Consider the following 20036-nt stretch of genomic DNA (forward strand, 5'->3'; position numbering starts at 1 on the left):
AAGTAGATCTACCATTTGATCCAACAATCTCACTACTGGGTATCTAGTCAAAGGAAAAGAAGTTATTATATGAAAAAGACACATGCACACACACACGTGTATAGCAGCACAATTTGCAATTGCAAAGATATGGAACCAATCTAGGTGCCCATCAACCAACGAGTGAATAAAAAATATGTGAGATATATACACCCTGGAATACTACTCAGCCACAGAAAGGAACAAAATAATGTCTTTTGCAGCAACTTGGATGGAGCTGGAAGCTATTATTCTACTAAGTGAAGTAATTCAGGAATAGAAAACCGAATATCATATGTTCTCACTTGTAAGTGGGAGCTAAGCTATAAGGATGCAAAAGCATAAGAATGATATAGTGGACTTTGAGGACTTGAGGGATAAAAGATGACTTACTGGGTGTACACTGCTTAGCTGACAGATGCGTAAAATTTCAGAAATCACCATGAAAAAACTTAGCTATGTAACCAAAAACTATCTGTACTCCTAAAAGTATTAGCATTAAAATTTTTTAAATGATGAGAACCCTGGCCCCCAAATGTGAGCCTTGGACCAGAATATTATTAAAAGTAACAAACATGAGCATAGGGGTCTGCATATAGAATATCTGGGGCTCTAAACTCCCTAATTATTAAAAGTATTATCACTGACCTATGCCAGTGATCCTATGTCACTGACCTATGTCAGGGTTTCCTGTTTTATAGCCTGATAGGAATATATTGGTTATTTCCTGGATCACAGATAATATCAAACAAATACATATATGCATATATATAATAAAATATATATTATATTTAAAATGATATATTATATATTTATATAACATATTATTTATTTATTTACATTTACATTTTTGAGACAGGGTCTGGCTCTGTCACCCAAGCTGGAGTGCAGTGATGTGATCTTGGCTCACTGCAACCTCTGCCTCTCAGTCTCCAGCAATCCTCTCACCTCAGCTTCCTGAGTAGCTGGGACTACAGGCATGCACCACCGTGCCTGGCTAAGTTTTGCATTTTTTGTAGAGACAGGGTTTCGCCACATTGCCCAGGCTGGTCCTGAACTCCAGCAATCTGCCCATCTTGGCCTCCCAAAGTGCTGGGATTACAGGCATGAGCCACCTCACCAGGCCATAAAACATATTTTTAATGAAAGCTGCAATAAGCTACAAATTATGATTTGGGGGTCTTTGCTTAAGTATGAGATACTTGATGGAGGCTTTATTGTGACATCAGTTTGTGTACCTTCGTCAAGAATAATTGCCTAAACTTAAATGTAAATATAGTTAAACACACTCCTATAATTAGCATTTTCCTCTGGGATTTAACTACTGAGAGTGGATATTTAAATGAACTAAAAAGTAATTATCAGAAAAAAAGATTAAGTTAATGGATACCTAATGTGAACATACTGAGATGAAATGTATATAACTGGGTAGAGTATGGGCTAAATTAGGGAAAATTACTCAGAAAACCAAGCAAGTAAAGCAATTAACAATTATTAATTCCAGGATACGTTAAACATTTTAAGAAAAAGAAAAGCAATCATTATATAAGGACACACATATGCACAGATCAGCTGTCTGTAGCATTTATATAGTCACAATAATGTAAATGCTGATTAAGGAGCTAGTGGAAATTATGATGTAAGTATGTTGAGAGAATTGGGGATGGGAAATATGTGTTCATGTGGTGAGGATGGAAGTATATGTGAGGATGTGAGCTAGATTTTCATCTTCAATGGTGGGGAGTCAACAAACAATTGTAAAAATGAAAAAAAATCAAGAAATAGCAGTAACTGCATGTTATTCAGAAATATGGAGGTAAGGCCAGGCGTGGTGGCTCATGCCTATAATCCCAGCACTTTACGAGGCTGAGGTGGCTGGATCACAAGGTCAGGAGTTTGAGACCAGCCTGACCAACATGGTGAAACCCTGACTCTACTAAAAATACAAAAAATTAGCCAGGTGTGGTGGCACGCGCCTGTAATCTCAGCTACTAAGGAGGCTGAGGCAGGAGAATCACTTGAACCTGGGAGGTGAAGGTTGTAGAGAGCAGAGATTCCATCATTGCATTCCAGCCTGGGCAAAAGAGCAAGAATCCATCTCAAAACACAAAACAAAAACAAAAAGAAATATGGAGGCAAGTACACAGAAAATCAATTATGTGTATGTACAACTTTGATAATTGAAAGTCTGGATTAAAAATTAAAAGTCATTAATAGAAAACCGTCTGGATTCATAGTACAGGTTGAGCATCTCTAATTTGGAAATCCAAAATCCGAAACTTTTTGAGTACTCATGTGACACTGCCAAGTGGAAAATTTTACCCCGACCTCACGTCACAGGTCATAATCAACATACAGTCAAAACTTTGTTTCATGCACAGAACTACTAAAAATACTGTATAAAATTGCTTCAGGCTGTGTGTATAATGTGTATATGTAAGATAAATGGATTTTGTCTTTAAACTTGGGTCCTATCCTCAAGATACCTCATTACGTTTATGCAAATATTCCAAAATCTGAAAACATCTGAATTCTGAAACACTACTGGTCCCAAGCATTTTGGATAAGGTATACTCAAACTGTACCACTGGGAATTTATAGGTGGTAGAATTAGGAATGAGATTTTATTTTATTCTTGGTACATTTTATGTTACTTAAATATTTTTTCTAATGACATATATCATTATAAAAATTATAATGAAGTCATTATTCTCAAAAATAATAAATAGCACTATTTAATTCATCTCTAATAAACTGTAACATTTATTGAGCCAGGAAAGTTTTAAGAAATAAAATGATTAGTTAAACACAATCTTTGACCTCAAGAAGTTTAAATTAGTAGGGAGAGGAGGAGTGTAAAGAAGGATATAAATACAATGTGATGATTTTTTAAAAAAATAATTAAGTTAAGCTAAATATACAGTATTTTGAGAACCTGGGTGATCAGGTAATTCTTCATCTAAGCCCTGAAAGATGAGTAGGATTATGTCAGAATTGACACAGAGGGCCAGAATATTCCCTGCAAGGAAAGGATGCTGTGTAAGGCAAGGAGGTGGGAAGGAACAGGGTCAACAGTCCTGCACAGCTGGGGGCTATGGTTGGGGCAAAATCATGGAAGATGTATCAGGGGACTGGTGACCATGCCAATAAAGAACTTAGGTAACATAACTAAGATTCTGTCCTTCGCTTCTAGGCAATCCAAAGTCTTTCAAGAGTTTTAAGCAGGGAACAAATATCTCAAAGCTGCAAAGCGAAGAAAGGTGCAGGCTTTTTGGAAGAGAGACTAATGTTTGAACTAGGGCTATGGCTAAGTTGAGGAGAAGAATGAATTTATTGTAATTACAGTACCAAAAGGGTTTATCAGCTCACTCTTACAAACAAACAAGCAAAAACATGATCCTGAGAGCTACCTTTCAGCCAACAAACCTAGCCAACTTTTTACCCATGCTAATTTAGTATGTATTGTCAGTTACTGCAGATGATTATTTCCTAATAAAATTAGCTTTGGTCCTTACGGAAGACAGGAGGATGAATTTCAAGCCCCTGGAAGCTGAGTCTGGGTTGGTAGTATGGTCCCAGACTTGGGAGAATTCTTACTTTGACCCTGACGTAGAATAACTTTTTGCTTTTGGGTTAGAGATTTCTCTGAAATGTACTGAAGTCACAATGCTTTCCTCAAAAGAATAATAACATATATCATTAAGTTCCTAAAAATGCTGCAGCAAAACTGCCTTCTGAGAGATTATGATTTTAACACCAAGTGGACATCTGGTATTAAGGACTATTTATGTCCTAGTGCCCCTAAGATCCTTGTTTTCTGCCATCTTTATAAAGCAGAGTGTTAATTTTATTGCTTCTGAGATGACTTAAAGAAAATCATTACAGCTTCAAGAAAATGATTTTACTCACAGAGAAGTGTAGAGTTACATATATTTAAAACAACCAAGAATCTATAGCAGTTATCTGAGATCCATTCCAAGTGTGTTTTGTTTTTGTTATTGTTTTGTTTTGTTGTGAGATGGAGTCCTGTTCTGTCATCCAGGCTGGAGTGCAGTGGTACAATCTCGGCTCACTGCAACCTGTCTCCCAGGCTCAAGCACTTGTTCTGCCTCAGCCTCTCGAGTTTATGTGATTATAGGTGCCCACCACCACACCTGGCTAATTTTTTGTATTTTTAGTAGAGACAGGGTTTTGCCATGTTGGCCAGGCTGGTCTCGAACTCCTGACCTGAAATGATCTGCCCACCTCAGTCAGCCTCCCAAAGTGCTGGGATTACAGGCGTGAGCCATCGCATCCAGTCCAAAGTGTGTGTGTGCTTTTTTAACTAAGCTATATTTACAATAAAATCAGAATAATCAACGATAAGAAAAAGTTTAAAGACACAAGTAAGTGGCAGAAGAAACAGATGTTTGTTTATGGGTCTGTCTCAAGGTCTCTGACTCCACCTAACATTAGGGTAGAGAACCACAAAGTGCCTAGTCAGTGAGGGAAGGGGTGAGGCAGGAAATCTGCAGTGATTCTGACTTTGCAGATGAAATTTCTATCTGGAAAAGAAGTAGTGCTTCACCAGTGATTTACTTCATCTCTTATATCCAGGTTTTGTTTTAAAATACATCTCCAGAAACTCCCAGTTAGTGATGGGGTCACGAATCAAGGGCAAAATACCAATTCTGATTTCATGAAATATATGGATTTGTTTTCCTTACTTGGTTAGGAGGGGAAATCTAGACAATTCAGGAAGAAATGTGGAGCTTGTTCTGCACATGGAAAAACATTATATTAAATGTGTTTTATGGGTTACTGAACAGGCTCTGGTGGAATAAGCTGCTGCTGTTGCCACTGAGAAAGCAATCCTGATCACTCACATTGTCATTGGGATAGAGGACCCGGGAGATGTTCTCAGCCAGGTTTCGGTCCAGCACAGCCTGAATGTAGTCTCCAACATTAACTAGGGGAAAGTCAGAGAAACAATAAATAGTGAAACCAGCCATTGTTTTTGGAAACCTCTTGATCTCACTGGCTGTTTGCTGCGTGTCATGTGGGATTCCTAAAATTCCTAAAAATCCCAAAGGATTTCAACATATCTTCATGCTGGACTTTACATGAGAGTCTGAGAGGGTCAAACTGAAGATTGTTTCAAAAATGCCCTCCCTATTTCCTCCATACAATGCCTGCTTAGTCACTGACGTTCAGATCAGAAACTCAAGGCTTTTTTGTTTGTTTCAAGCTCAATTTGGTTCTAACTACCAATCAAAAAGATTAAGCACATGGATAAAGAAACCAAGGCCTGTGCTGTACTCACAGTCTCTGAGGTTAAAGTCATTGGGTGCCCGAGCAGACCAGAGGCGCATGGTGTTGACAGTGTTATTCATGTATCCGGGCACTGGGGTGTCATATGGCAGAGCCAGGACCACCTGTGGGATTAAACAGAAGTAGCTGCTCATTGTTTCCCAAGTGTGATGACATAGGTTGAACAAGGGGTTAGGAGACTGCAATGGAATTCTATTCCTGGCTCCATCACCAACTCAAATTGTGTGAAGCCTAAACTGAGAAGAGGGTCCCAGGCTACGAGGGTATTAGAGAAACGTATAATTAGAGGGAGGGGGTTCCTCCCCCACCTGGTACAATCTGGTGACTGGAACCGTCCACACTGATGATGTAAAGAAATCTTTTACAGTATTTCTTTTTCTTTCTTTCTTTCTGATTTTTTTTTTTTTTTTTTTTTAATGGAGTCTTGCTCTGTTGCCAGGTTGGAGTGTAATGGCATGATCTCGGTTCTCTGCAACCTCCACCTCCTGGGTTCCAGGGATTCTCCTGCTTCAGCCTCCTAAGTAACTGAGACTACAGGCCCGTGCCACCATGCCCAGATAATTTTTGGATTTTTGGTAGAGACAGGGTTTCACCATGTTGGCCAGGATGGTCTTGATCTCTTGACCTCATGATCCACCCTCCTCAGCCTCCCAAAGTGCTGGGATTACAGGCGTGAGCCACCGCGCCCAGCCCCTTTATAGTATTTCTATGTTGACTCTCCATGTGCCCTTTCCCTGATATAAATGCAGTGGAATGCAATGATGTGGTATTAGTATTCAAAAAAGTTTATCTTGGCCGGGCGCGGTGGCTCATGCCTATAATCCCAGCACTTTGGGAGGCCGAGGCGGGTGGATCATGAGGTCAAGAGATCGAGACCATCCTGGTCAACATGGTGAAACCCCATCTCTACTAAAAATACAAAAATTAGCTGGGCATGGTGGCGCACGCCTGTAGTCCCAGCTACTCGGGAGGCTGAGATGGGAGAATTGCTTGAACCCAGGAGGCAGAGGTTGCGGTGAGCCGAGATCGTGCCATTGCACTCCAGCCTGGGTAACAAAAGCGAAACTCCGTCTCAAAAAAAAAAACAAAAAAAAAACAAAAAAGTTTATCTTTCATGTTTCAGATCAAGCCATTGCTCTAATAATGATAAAATGTGATATACGAACAAAGTGACAATGTGAATCTGTACTCACCAAAAAATAGCACTTAGAATACGTTTTGCATAAGTTTTTCAGTGATCTGATTTCAAATATGAAAATCAATGGAATAGGAAACTTATGAAGATATAACATCACATATGATATTTAAAATGCTGTGCTAGATTTCTAAAAGTTGCATAAGGAGTTATTTTAGTGATTCCTATAGTGATCTGCCAAATCAGCTGATAATTAGCTGAGTTGAGTCTAAGTGGTAAGCTTTGGAAAATCTAGCTCGATCTTTGTGACAGTAACTGAAATGGAGAACAGGAAGATGAACAATGTTTCACAGTGTTTCAAAAATTTATGTGAGAAATGATTCATGTTTATTCCCTGCTGTATCAGAGTCAAGCTCAAAGGAAGGAGAATGACAGAATAATTGAACTGGAGGATGCTGGATCTCATTTAGTGCAACCCACTCATTTTGGACATGAGGGAGCTGAAGCTGAGAGAGAAGTGACTTGCCCAAGGTCACAGTCATGGCAGGACTGAAACCTAAACACATATCTCTTTAATTCGGTCTGCTGAATTATGAATGAATGAAGCATTATAGTCCATATCAATCACATATATTCAGTCATGCTTTCATGATCATCGTGACCTCAAAGTAATAAATCACCCTCATTTATATCTTTCATTAAGAGACAAAAGTGATCAGTCAGGGAAAGTCATTTACAGGCTGGAATTGAGTCTGGGTTCAAACAAGAGTTTGAGCCTTCTGACCCTTGAAGCATAATTAAGGTAACCCAGAAAGTGCACACCTTAGATCTTCCAGAGAACTTCAAAGAGAACTTGCTCCCTCAGAGCTCACACCAAGGCTGTGCCCTCTGGGATGCTCCATGTTGTTGGGACACTAGGGCCAGGACTTCTCAAATGGGTAATCATTAGTCTCAGGCTCCATCAGACTGGCCACTTGCTCAGAGTGGCACTGTGGTCTCCTTTCACAGGTGGCACAGCTGTGTCACAGTTTGAAGACTTTCTACCTTGTTCTGCTCCCTCTCCCCTTGATCTTTCATAGGCATCCCCCGATATGTCACTTACACTTCTCATTCTCTCTGGTGTCTGCTTCCTAGAGGACCTAGACTGACACATGACTGTGTCATTTCACTTTATTGGAAGCCACCCCATGCACACACAGAGCACATCTGGCTTCATGCTCTGACCTCACTGGGTATCAGCTTGGGGTTAATTCATGTGATGACTTCAATCTATGAAGCTAAGTTGCGTGGCTTGGGCCAGCTCACTTACATTACCGTTGCCCCATAACCTTGCCTCTGTGGGCCCAGAAACACACACTCTCTCTAATTGAATTTCTGGATACAATATGAAAATATCTAGAGATGTTTGTAAATACAAGTTAGCTCAGCAGTGGGACCCACAGTGTAAATAACATGCTTCCAGGATTGATTGTGTAAACTGCATATTTTAATTTTAATTTTATTTTTTTGAGATGGAGTCTCACTCTGTCACCCAGACTGGAGTGCAGTGGCACAATCTCGGCTCACTTCAACCTCCACCTCCTGGGTTCAAGCAATTCTCCTGCCTCAGCCTCCCGAGGAGCTGGGACTACAGGCAATGGGCCACCATGCCTGGCTAATTTTTGTGTGTGTGTGTATTTTTAGTAGAGACGGGTTTCACTATGTTGGTCAGGCTGGTCTCGAACTCTCGAACTCCAGACTTCAAATGATCTGCCTGCTTTGGCTTCCCGAAGTGCTGGGATTACAGGTGTGAGCCACCATGCCTGGCCAGTAAACTGCATATTTTTAGACAGATCAAAAGCTGCTGATTAAGTTTAGGTGCCAAAGTCTAATAGAAAATACTTCCTACTTTAATATCAAACACATGTGAATTTTTTTGGGTGTATTAACGACTGACTTGTGTACAGCTTTCCTGATGATTTTGTAAACTTAGATTGTGGTCTACTGTTTAACCAAAATGAAAACAAACAAACACCAAAACCAAAACAGGAACTTATCTGTAAGTCATAGTATTAGTTTACTCTTCATATACCATTATGCTTTAATTACTTATTTCAACTTCTGTTTTTTAATGTGCTAAATAAATGTATGTTCAGAGAGGAAACAGTTTTTTAAATGTCGTTATTTTTCTGAACTGTGAATAGCTCTACACGGATTAGCAAAATAAACCATCAGTTTTTTGTTTTTGTCTTTTAAAGCAGCTATAACACAGCTCTTGGCTCTTCTGAAGTAAAATGAAACATTTATTTTGGAAGAATAATACCAAACCAACCAAGTTTAACACTATAATACTAAATTTTTCTCCCAATTTTCACATATAAGAATCTCATTTACTTGATTTTATCATTTTCTTCAAGTTTTAAAAGAATGGCCAGTGCTGCATCTTGTTTGGCCAGCAGTTAGTAGGGATTATTTATCAGTGGGCATGAAGACAGCAAAGCTCAAACCACCACTGGTGGTGCCTTCTTTCAGTGACAGCGCAAAACTCAAATTTAGTGGCAGGATAAATACATGCCCATGAAATAAGTACACTTGAATAGACACCAGCATTATTTCTCTAGGAGTGATATGGCACAAAATAACTGTTTGCAATATTTTGCATTATTTTTCTGACTTCATAATAAATAAGGACTTTGGTAATCTTTTGAATAAATTCTTCAGTATTAAATATTTATCCCTTTGAAGTTGCAAATAAATGTAAATATTTGGTGCTGGGGTGAGAAATGACTTTTTTTTTTGAGACATTTTCACTCTTGTTACCCAGGCTGGAGTGCAATGGCATGATCTCGGCTCACTGCAACCTCTGCCTCTCAGGTTCAAGCGATTCTCCTGAATCAGCCCCGCCCCCCCAACCCCACGAGTAGCCAGGATTACAGGTGCCCACCACCACGCCTGGCTAATTTTTCTATTTTTAGTAGAGATAGGGTTTCACCATGTTGGCCAGGCTGGTCTTGAACTCCTGATCTTGGGTAATCTGCCTGCCTCGGCCTTCCAAAATGCTGGGATTATAGGCATGAGCCACTGCACCCAGCCAGGAACAACATTTAAAATTATTCAATTTTGTATCAACAACTTAACATAAAAACGAAGAGCTAAGTGTGCTGGTTACTATAGAACTGACAGCTTTCTGGCCAGGTGTGGTGGCGGAGAGTGCAGTGAGCTGAGATCATGCCATTGCATTCCAGCCCAGGAGACAGTGGGAGACTCCGTCTCAAAAACAAAACAAAACAAAGCAAAGCAAAACAAAACAAAAAAAACTAAGAATTTTCTGATAAAGCTGTTTGCAAAATGACCCTTGTAAGTCACCCAACCTTCAGGGAGTCACTTCTCTCTTGGCCTCAGCTCCCTTGTCTCCAAAACCAGTGGGTTGCAGTAAGAGAAGTAACAGATTTATTTACAAAAATGTATTCTATTATTCAATACACAACATGCTCTATACTCAGTATCACGCTGTATGCTACATATTCAATGTATTGTCTACTGTGCTAAATACCATACAAAATGCTGGCTATACGAGCACTCTGAATACCTGAGTGTCAATCCACTTGGTCCCGGTCTTGGTGTGTTCTACTTTTCCATAGAAGTGTACAGGCAGCATGAATTCTGGGCGGGACTTCTCCCACGGGTTTCCATGTCTGAGCCAATCATCTGCTTCTTCTACCTGCAAAAGGATACAGTGTTACTTAGAATTTATTCGTCAGGGGATGGGAACCTAGCCCTTCAATTGCATTAAATTTAAAACATCTTTAAATGAAACAACTTACGAATATTGACTACTGTTTTGTAATTGTTACAGCCTAAATCAACAATTATAATACTCGCTAATACAGCTCTAAATATTTTATATGGTATTACTGCATTTAATCCTCACATTATAGCAATAATATAGGAGGGAACTGATTCCCCTTTTAAAGATGAGGAACTGTAATTGCTCAAGGTCAAACAGTAACCGGTAGAGATAAGGTCTGCCATTAGGTCTCTGTGTTCCAGAGCCCATGTCTTAACATCTGTGAATCCAATTGTCCAGCTTCAGCTAAAGACAGAGGCCTTCCACGGATGTTTATGATTGGATACCTGGGCCTGTTGGGTTCTACACAATGGGTTCAGTCAAGATTCTCATGGCTAGAATACACAGAATCAGTTGGAAAATGCTACTTACAGAACATTCTTCTAATCAAGCTTACTGGTATAGGTACAGAACACTATAGGTACAGAACATTATTGCATTATGTAGTCTTTGCTTTTCTTAATCCTCGTATAATTTTGATTTGATAATGAACTATAGATTATAGTTTATTTTGAAAATAACATACACTAAGAGGTAATGAACTTATTTTATTGACAATTTCAGTATTTTCCTAGGTATTTATGTCAATTTATAACAAAATATTTCTCATATAAAATGTTAAACTGTGGCTTCTATTTAGAGTATCTTAGACATCAAATACATTTTTCGTTTGCAACAAACAAACATACCAAAATAAGAACACTACCACCACCAAACACATTGGAGGGGGATGTATTTTTAAAGTACATTATTGAAACCTTTAAAATATTACACATACAGCTGGGCATTGCTTAACGACAGAGACACATTCTGAAAAATGTGTTGTTAGGCAATTTTGTCATTGTGCCAACATCATAGAGTGCACTTACACAAACCCAGATGGTGTTGCCTACTACACACCTGAGCTACATGATATGTCTCCTGCTCCTAGGCTACAAACCTGTACAGCACTTTACTAGACTGAATACTGTAGGCAGTGGTAACACGATGATAGGTGTTTGTGTATCTAAACATATCCAAACATAGAAATGGTACAGTGAAAATATAGTGTGAAACATAAGAAATGGTACACCTGTAGGGGGCAGCTCTATTACAATCTTAAGGGACCACCATTGCATATGTGCTCTCTTGTGGACCGAAATGTCATTATGTGGTACATGACGATACATTAAAAAATGGAATTGTGCTCTGGCCAAAAGTGGGTAAATAAAACAGCTTTGTCAATGAGATCATCGCCAATACGGTTATTTTACCTATTTGATTCCTCATGTTCACCTCTTAGGAAACTCAACTTTAGTCTTAGATGATATTGCTTAAGAATTATAACACAATGCTGGACATCTCATGATCACCTAAATATGAGTGTAAGGCCCGTCTCAGGAACAGTGTGAAGAGACAGAAATAAACACAGCCACTGTCTTTTGAGTATTTAGACTAAACATTGTCAACAGCCAGATAAATGAATACATGTTCATTTATTCAGACATTGATAGTGACTTTTTATCAAGAAAGCCAGTAAGCTTCCCAGTAATATTAACTACCAGTGTAATGATGAATGGAAACGGGACTCATAGCAACAACATCTTTAATTAGGAGAGCTAGGAGTTAGAGAGCTGCTGGAGGAGGTATCAGATATAAGATGAAGCCTAGGGGAGGCTGGAGAGAGACTTGAGCTCGTCAGAAAATCACATCTTCTTAAAATGCAGATTCTCAGTAGGTCTGTGGAGGGGCCTGAAATTCTGCATTTCTAACAAGCTCCCAGGAGCTCCTGATTCTGCTGGTCCCTAAACCCCACAAAGAGCAGCCAGGAGCTACAAGGCAATACAAGGTCAAAACTGTAATTCTGTAATTCAGAATTAAAAACTAAACTTCCACTATCCCAGTCATAAGAGAAAAAAGATAAAATTTTTTTGAGGCAGGAAGATTGCTTGATCCCAGGAGTTTCAGACCAGCCTGGGCAACATAGTGAGAATCTATCTCTTAAAAAAATTTAAAAATTAGCCAAGTATGGTGGTATGCACCTGTAGTCCCAGGCACTCAGGAAGCTGAGGTGGGAGGATTGCTTGAGCCCGGAAGGTCAAGGCTACAGTGAGCTGTGATCACGTCACTGCACTTCAGCCTGGGCGACAGAGCAAGACCCTGTCTCAAAATAAACAAATACATGAAATAAAATAAAATAAAATAAAATAAAGAAATGGTTGAAGTTTGCCAGTTGATAAGAAGCTTATTAAGAGTCCATTAACTTGACTGGGCACGGTGGCTCACATCTGTAATCCCAGCACTTTGGGAGGCCAAGGCAGATAGATCACTTGAAGTCAGGAGTTCGAGACCAGCCTGGCCAACATGGTGAAACCCTGTCTCTACTAAAAATACGAAAGTTAGTCAGGCGTGGTAGCAAGCACCTGTAATCTCAGCTACTTGGGAGGCTGAAGCAGGAGAACCACTTGAACCTGGGAGGTAGAGGTTGCAGTGAACCAAGATTGTGCCATTGCACTACAGCCTTGGCAATAGAGCAAGACTCCATCTCAAAAATAAAATAAAAAAGTCCATTAACTTGTGTTCATAATTAGAAACTCTATAATAAAATGATGACATCAACAAAAGATCAAAACATCTTGACTTACAAAATACTTTATGCTGCACTTAGGCAAGGGTCAATTTTGGGTTTTAAAATACTGGGCAATGTGAACACTGCTTCCTGTAACAGGAAAGAACCACAGGCCATGTTTGCCTCATTTCAGCACACAGGGCTGTTGTAAAACCATCTGGAGGTATTGTATGAAATAGGAGGACGATGAGGCAGAAACACTTTTCCCCTGAAAACTCATGTCCATCAAAGAGCTGATGACACTTTTTTTTTTCTTTTGCTGAGAAATGCAGCAGGATCATATACTGTCCCGCTCCCAAGAAGCCTGAAATGCTCAGATAAGAGAGGTCGGGCTCTAAACTTCCTGCTGTGGCTCACTCCCTGTCTCCTGTGGAAGTCAGAGGTTACAATTGCTTTTTAAAATTTTTATTTATTTTGAGACACAGTTTTGCTCTGTCAGCCAGGCTGGAGTGCAGTGGTGCAATCTTGGCTCACTGCAACCTCCACCTCCCAGGTTCAAGTGATTCTCCTGCCTTAGCCTCCCAAGTAGCTGGGATTACAGGTGCCAGTACCACACACAGCTAATTTTTGTATTTTTAGTAGAGATGGAGTTTCACCATGTTGGCCAGGCTGATCTTGAACTCCTGACCTCAAGTGATCAGCCTGCCTTGGCCCCCCAAAGTGCTGGGCTTACATGTGTGAGCCACCACACTAGACCACATTTGCTCTTTTGAAGGAACATACTTACATAACAAGACTACTCAGCTGACTAGTTTTAATGCCATCAAATGTTGTTTAATTTTTTTTCCTGCCAAATAATGATTGGTTTTAGTTTCATGGGGCTAACAACTTGTAGGAGACTTTATTTGCTTGTATTCTTTATTGTGAGTCTGTCAGATTCAGTAAAGAACCAGTGAATAATTCTACGAATTTTATAAGGCTTGTTTTTAAGGAATATTGAGAAACAAGTGTTTCATAACAATGAGTTGATCTGAGTAGACCTGAGGAGAAGGAGCGAACTATCCCTTCCTGCCTCCACTAAATCCTCAGAAGCTGCAAGGTGGTGATTAATCTTCTCTCTACCTTGCTATCTTCCAATGAATTGACAAATTGGTCTGTAAATTTGGGTTTCCATGTAGAGCAATTCCTGAATGCACATGCTGAATCATATGAAGAGGTGGGGGTGGAGGGGTGTCAAGATGGGAGAAGAACTTTCATCTACATCCAAGTGAGCTGTCAGAGCTGTTTCATCCCAGAGGCTGCACAGGGCTGAATAAAGCAAGTGCAGATCTGTGGTGTGAAAGAGCCAACCTGGGTGCAGGCGGCAGCTGGACGAGGCATTTTTTTAGAGGAATGACTCAATGGAATCTGTCCCAGCCAGTAGGGATGGAGAAGTCAGCCCAGGGGGCTCTGTCGATTGAATTCTAAGAAATGCTCTTCTCTTCACCGATGGGATACAGAGCCCACAAAGAACCAGTGAACAAACAGGAGAGTCCATGAACTTTGTTTTCTGATATTATAAATAACTGATAAATGTTTCTGTGGCACACCGAGAATTCCATGATGATAATTAGAAGCTTGCTGGGTGAGGTGATCCATGCATGACCGGCTATCATGAACTTGGTGTGGGTTCTAAGAAGTGACAGAGTGTTGCAGAAGCCACTTGGATCCAGCTCTGAGATATACTGTGAGTGCCTTTCTACCCAGGGCTTTGGTGTGATTGTGAAACGTTTTGTGAGATTGTTGCAACTGTCTTTCTCCCTACTTCCTCCTAGGGGCCAGATATTTTCACAGAGGACTATTACCGTACTCCCCGTTAGAGTGTATGGTAAATCTAGAATTTTAGCAACACAATTATTTTTCTCAGGGGGTTCACAATGAACACTCCAGGACTGCAAATCTTCCTTAAAGAGACTCAAAAATTAAAAGCCCATTGACCTTTAAAAATCCTCCCAGCATGTGGAATTTTTATCCGCCTTCTCCAAATCTGCCTTTGTAAGAACAGTGTTACATGGGAGTATGGCATCACTATACTCTGAAGAGGCCTGCTGCTTTCTTGACAGATGCTTTTTGCTTTTTATGGAAATAATTTATTGTTTACAATATGAAAATATTTTATGTTTGACAGTTAAAATCCCATCCCAGTAAACAATGGAGGTCGTAAGTAAAATTATATACCCTTTTGATTCAATTTCAAATCATAATGAAAGAAGTGATGATAGTTGATAAGGTTAGCTTTGAAATTTTTTCTTTTTTCTTTCTTTTTTTTTTTTTTGAGACAAGGTCTCAGTCACTCACCCAGACTGGAATGCAGTGGTGCTATCTCAGTTCACTGCAACCTCAGCCTCCCACACGCAAGTGATTCTCCTGCCTCAGATCTCCCAAGGAGCTGGGATTACAGGCTCATGCCACTACCTCCTGGCTAATTTCTGTATTTTTTGAAGAGACAGGGGTTTCACCATGTTGGTCAGGCTGGTCTTGAACTCCTGACCTCAAATAATCCACCCACCTCAGCCTCCCGAAGTGCTGGGATTACAGGCATAAGCCACCACACCTGGCCAGCTCTGCAATATTTTGAATGAGCAAAACCTATTTGGTCTTCCTTATTTTTCTTTTTAAGGAGCACTAGAAATACATACTTTCTTGGTCTAATAGGAGAGGAAGAGATAGTTTCCTGGAATAAAGACCATTTAAAAAGAGCAAAGGTAGGTGTGATAACAGTGGCCCTTCATAAAATTTAAGGGGAAAATATACCTGAGACAAAAAAAAAAATTGCTCCTGAGTTTCTTTTAAATCTTTCATCTGACAGTAGTTAAGAGATAAGAAATGAAATCCTTGCAGATTCTGTAGTATAGTGAGTAGCACGCAGTATCCTTTTCAAAGGCTACAATTAGATACTACGTGTTGTTTGGTTAGGTTGTGTCCAAGTGTTGGGGGTATTGGAAATGCCTGCTAAGCTAGGCTCTCAGCATGGAACTCTAGGTTCCTTGATTGGGGAGAGGAACCAATTATTTCATTTTTATAACTTTTCATAATCAAACAATACATATTACTTATGGAATATAAAACATGTAGAAGAGTAAATAGAAGATAGGAGATTAACTGGCATATTAATATGTAGTATGCATATTTCTTGCAGAAAATGAGATACATAGAAGAGTACACAGAAGATAATAAAAGTTGCCCGTCTTCCAGAGACAACTTCTGTTGAAGCTTTGACATATTTTTTTCTGGCACTTTTTCTTTATCTTTCTGGCCTCCTCTGGATAGCTGAGGTTATACCACCCATTTAACTCTATATCCTCTATTTATAGGTAACCTAAATGATTTCCTATCTTGTTAAAATTAATCAAAAATGTAATATTAATGGCTTGACTAATATTTTATTATAGAAAAGCACAATTTATTAAAGTGTCCTCCTTTCTTAGGCAAAATTAGCATTTTATTGTGTGCCAGATATTTTACATGTTTTTATAATAATTCTGTGAAGTTTGTATCTCCATTTTGCCACTGAGAAAACTGAGGCTCAGAGAAGTTTGGTAACCTAATTGAGGCAACATACCTCATAAAAGTAATCAGGTCTCCTAAGTTGACATTAGGTCTCAAATTAGAAATTAGGACCCAGGCTTCTCTTCTACCAGATGCTGCCTTTCAGCTTTTATTTATTTGGGGGTAGCTAAGGATACACAGCACTGGTTCTTAGCAAAATCTCGAAGTTTGTCTTCTACTATACCCAATATTCTCCTAAGCCATTTTCCTTGGCACATTCTCTCATCAAACTACATTTTTTACTTCCTCCCTTCCTTGGCTCACAAATAATCCAAATACTGAGGGAGGGGAAAGAGGCCAGTGGTAACACTAAACTCATTCTCATCAGGTCATCTTCCTTCCTTCCTTCCTTTTTTTTTTTTTTTTGAGAACAGAGTCTTGCTCTATTGCCCAGGCTAGAGTGCAATGGCGTGATCTCAGCTTACTGCAACCTCCACAGCTTTCCAGGTTCAAGTGATTCTCCTCACTCAGCCTCCTGAGTAGCTGGGATTACAGGCGCTTGCCACCATGCCCGGCTAATTTTTTTTTTGTATTTTTAGTAGAGACGAGGTTTCACCATGTTAATCAGGCTGGTCTCGAACTCCTGACCTCGTGATCCGCCTCCCAAAGTGCTGGGATTACAGGCATGAGCCACTGTGCCTGGCCGGGTCATCTTCCTTTCTCCTGGCATCAGCTCAGGTCTCTGCGTCCAGTCCCTGAGTGTTCTCTTGTTGGACTCATCTCATAAGTGTGGGAAAGGCTCAGAGAACCCAGGGTTTTTGGAAACTGAGGATATATATTTCTGTCAATTGTGCATGTATGAGACAAAAATAGGGAGAGAGAAAGCCTAAATCACACTTAGTATCAGCAAAAACTGTCCACACTAGGGTGATTGTAGACTTGAGCAGTTTTCAGAGAGAAAAGAAATAAGTACCTAACAATCTGGCTTGGTTATATAAAGTAAAAGTAGTGTCACTTGGATAGATTTATATAAATTTCTATGGAGCAGTGTAATTGTACATATTAAATACGTGCCAGATTTATTTGCTCTAACAGTTAACAACACTGTCTGATTTCATCTTATAAAAAAATCAGGACACTTGGCTTGCATCTTGTAACCTTGGCATATTAAAGAGGGCAATGCTCATGAGTATAAAACAGTATACTGAATGTGGTCCTGGGAATCTGGGGATACAGACATGTATTTGCCAGCAATGTGATCTGAGGTAACTTTCTTTCCTAAGAGACTTAGTGTTCTCACCTACAAAATGGCAATGTGATTCTAGCATCAAGGGTTCTTGGCTGAGATCATGAGTCAAAGATGTGTTCCTCCATTATGACTGCTGCAGAGAATGGAACATCACACATTGTAAGTGGTCCCATTCAGGCAGTCTGGGATGAACATTTTCAGAGCTCCCTGTGAGTCAGGCACTGTACTTGGTGCAATGGATCTGGTGATGAGTGATACTGGAAGGCTCTCTGCTCTTGGGGAACTTACATTCTGAAGGGGGAAGATGGATAGACAGAACTCACTGATACCAACCAGATGCCAGAGAAATTAGTACAGCTCTATGTTAAAAGTCCATATAGTACATAAATCATCCAGAGAACCATGAAAAAGAAGTACCCTAATGACAAAATTTAAAAAGATGGCTCACACACCTGCCATCCATCTCGGATTTTCTGATTGAAGATTCCATATTCATACCGGATGCCATATCCATAGGCTGCTAGTCCCAGGGTTGCCATGGAATCCAAGAAGCAGGCTATATTCAACAGAGCACAGGCAAAAGAGAGTCATTAAGCCAAGCTAAAATTTCCACTCTTTCCCTAAAACACATGGCAGCCACAAAACATTGCTATATGAAGAACCAAATTTGTATTCTAAAGCACAGATACTACTGCACAATGGATATTGATTTTTTAAAATAACTTATTTCTAATTATGAAATTAATACTACAGAAAAGTTAGAAAATGCAAAAATGTATAAAGAAGAAAATGTCATCTATGACCTCACCATCTAGAAATAACCACTGTGTACATTTTGTTTGAGAACAGATAAGGAAGCCAATCTGCATGAGATATGTCAATTATTATCCCAGTACATTTTTTTTCTTCTTCTTCTTCTAATTCCTCCCCTTCTTCCTCTCCTTCTCCTCCTCCTCCTCCTTCTTCTTCTTCTCCTTCTTCTTCTTCTTATTCTTTTTCCTCTTCTCTCCTCCTCCTCCTCCTCTTCTTTCTTCTTTCTTCTTTCTTCTACAGAGTCTTGCTCTGTCGCCAGGCCAGAGTGCAGTGGCATGATCTTGGCTCACTGTAACCTCCGCCTCCCAGGTTCAAGCGATTCTTCTGCCTCAACCTCCCAAGTAGCTTGGACTACAGGCGTGCACCACCATGCCCAGCTAATTTTTGTATATTTAGGAGAGATGGGGATTCACTATGCTGGCCAGGATGGTCTCGATCTCTGGACCTCATGATCCGCCCACCTCAGCCTCCAAAAGTGCTGGGATTACAGTGCCCGGCCTCCACAGTACCTTTTCTAAGGGAAACTGTCTCCATCTTCCCCACAGACTCACCCCACTGGAAAAGACAGGCCCAGGAGAGTAAAACTTATATGTGTTTCGTTTCCTTCTAGCACCTGACTGACAAGATATTCTGTGGTCAGCTCTGTTTCTTCCTGGCTAGTGGAATGCCACTGTTGTTCAGATATTAGGTGATCATATGCTTCAGGGAGGCTGAACCAGGAAGTGAATCTTGCTTGATTGGTCTGATCTGCTAAGCCAGTCATAGCAATTGTATTTCCTTTTCCAGTGATTGGTTTTGGCATGCTCATACAATGACATTCAATCAGATGAGAAGTGCTAGAAAGTCTGTTGGATGTAGTAGACTTCTGGGAAAGATTTTCCTTGCTGCCACTATCTTTTTTCCATGAGGGGAAAGACAAAGGACCAGAGACCTGGAGTCCTGCTGTAATCCTGCTGCTGAATAAACCAGTCTTGGAATGCCCTAAACTGTGGAGTTCTTGTTCTGTGGTAACACATATCCTTGGCTGAACCATTTTTGCTAGCTTTTTCCGTTACTTGATGACAGGGCCTCTGATCCAGAACAGCCAACCCACAGGCTGGGTAAGGATCTGCCTTGTGGCTGGGTGCAAACTAAGGGGTTACACTAATCAGATTCTCCCTCCCAGGAATTTAAGCTGAGAAATATACAGAGAATGAGGAAGTGCACAGGAGGAATTAAAACTGAGAAGAATATTGAAAGCTGTAGCTCAAAACAGAAAGGGACTGAATTAGATTGGCAGTACAGCCTTTAAAACAGAGATCCACAAACACAAATGGCCTAGGCTTTTGAGTTTTCCTAACATCGCCAATCCCTGTGCTCACAGGGCCTGATTCACTCCCATTCCTGTTGTCTCTGAGCTGTGGCTCTTCGGCTTTTCCTGAGTCCTGATCAGATTATCCTTAGAGGGGGTCCCAACTTAGATGAGATCATCTAATGAGAATTCTCAGCTTCATCAGCCACTTCACTCCGACTTCATTAGTCAAATCAAGGAGCCATGTCATGAATGTCAGGCGTGGAGTTAATCCAGTCATCAATGATTGAGGTCTGGGGCTTCACATAAAAGGAAGGC

At 40.2% G+C, this 20036-nt stretch overlaps 1 protein-coding gene across 1 annotated transcript in view; it reads right to left on the reverse strand.

The window, feature by feature from the left end:
• Nucleotides 1–20036, reverse strand: part of PYGL (glycogen phosphorylase L) — a 44262-nt gene that overhangs the window by 13950 nt on the left and 10276 nt on the right. Inside the window, exons 4-7 of the mRNA XM_064365865.1 lie at nucleotides 18067–18170; nucleotides 10032–10163; nucleotides 5321–5432; nucleotides 4884–4966 (exon numbers count right to left, since the gene is read on the reverse strand). Coding sequence (XP_064221935.1) covers nucleotides 4884–4966; nucleotides 5321–5432; nucleotides 10032–10163; nucleotides 18067–18170 — 431 coding nt within the window. The remainder of the gene's footprint in view (nucleotides 1–4883; nucleotides 4967–5320; nucleotides 5433–10031; nucleotides 10164–18066; nucleotides 18171–20036) is intronic.

Source organism: Aotus nancymaae, unplaced genomic scaffold, assembly GCF_030222135.1.
Source record: "Aotus nancymaae isolate 86718 unplaced genomic scaffold, 86718_ANA_hifiasm-v0.15.2.pri h1tg000062l, whole genome shotgun sequence".
Classification (NCBI taxonomy): Eukaryota; Metazoa; Chordata; class Mammalia; order Primates; family Aotidae; genus Aotus; species Aotus nancymaae.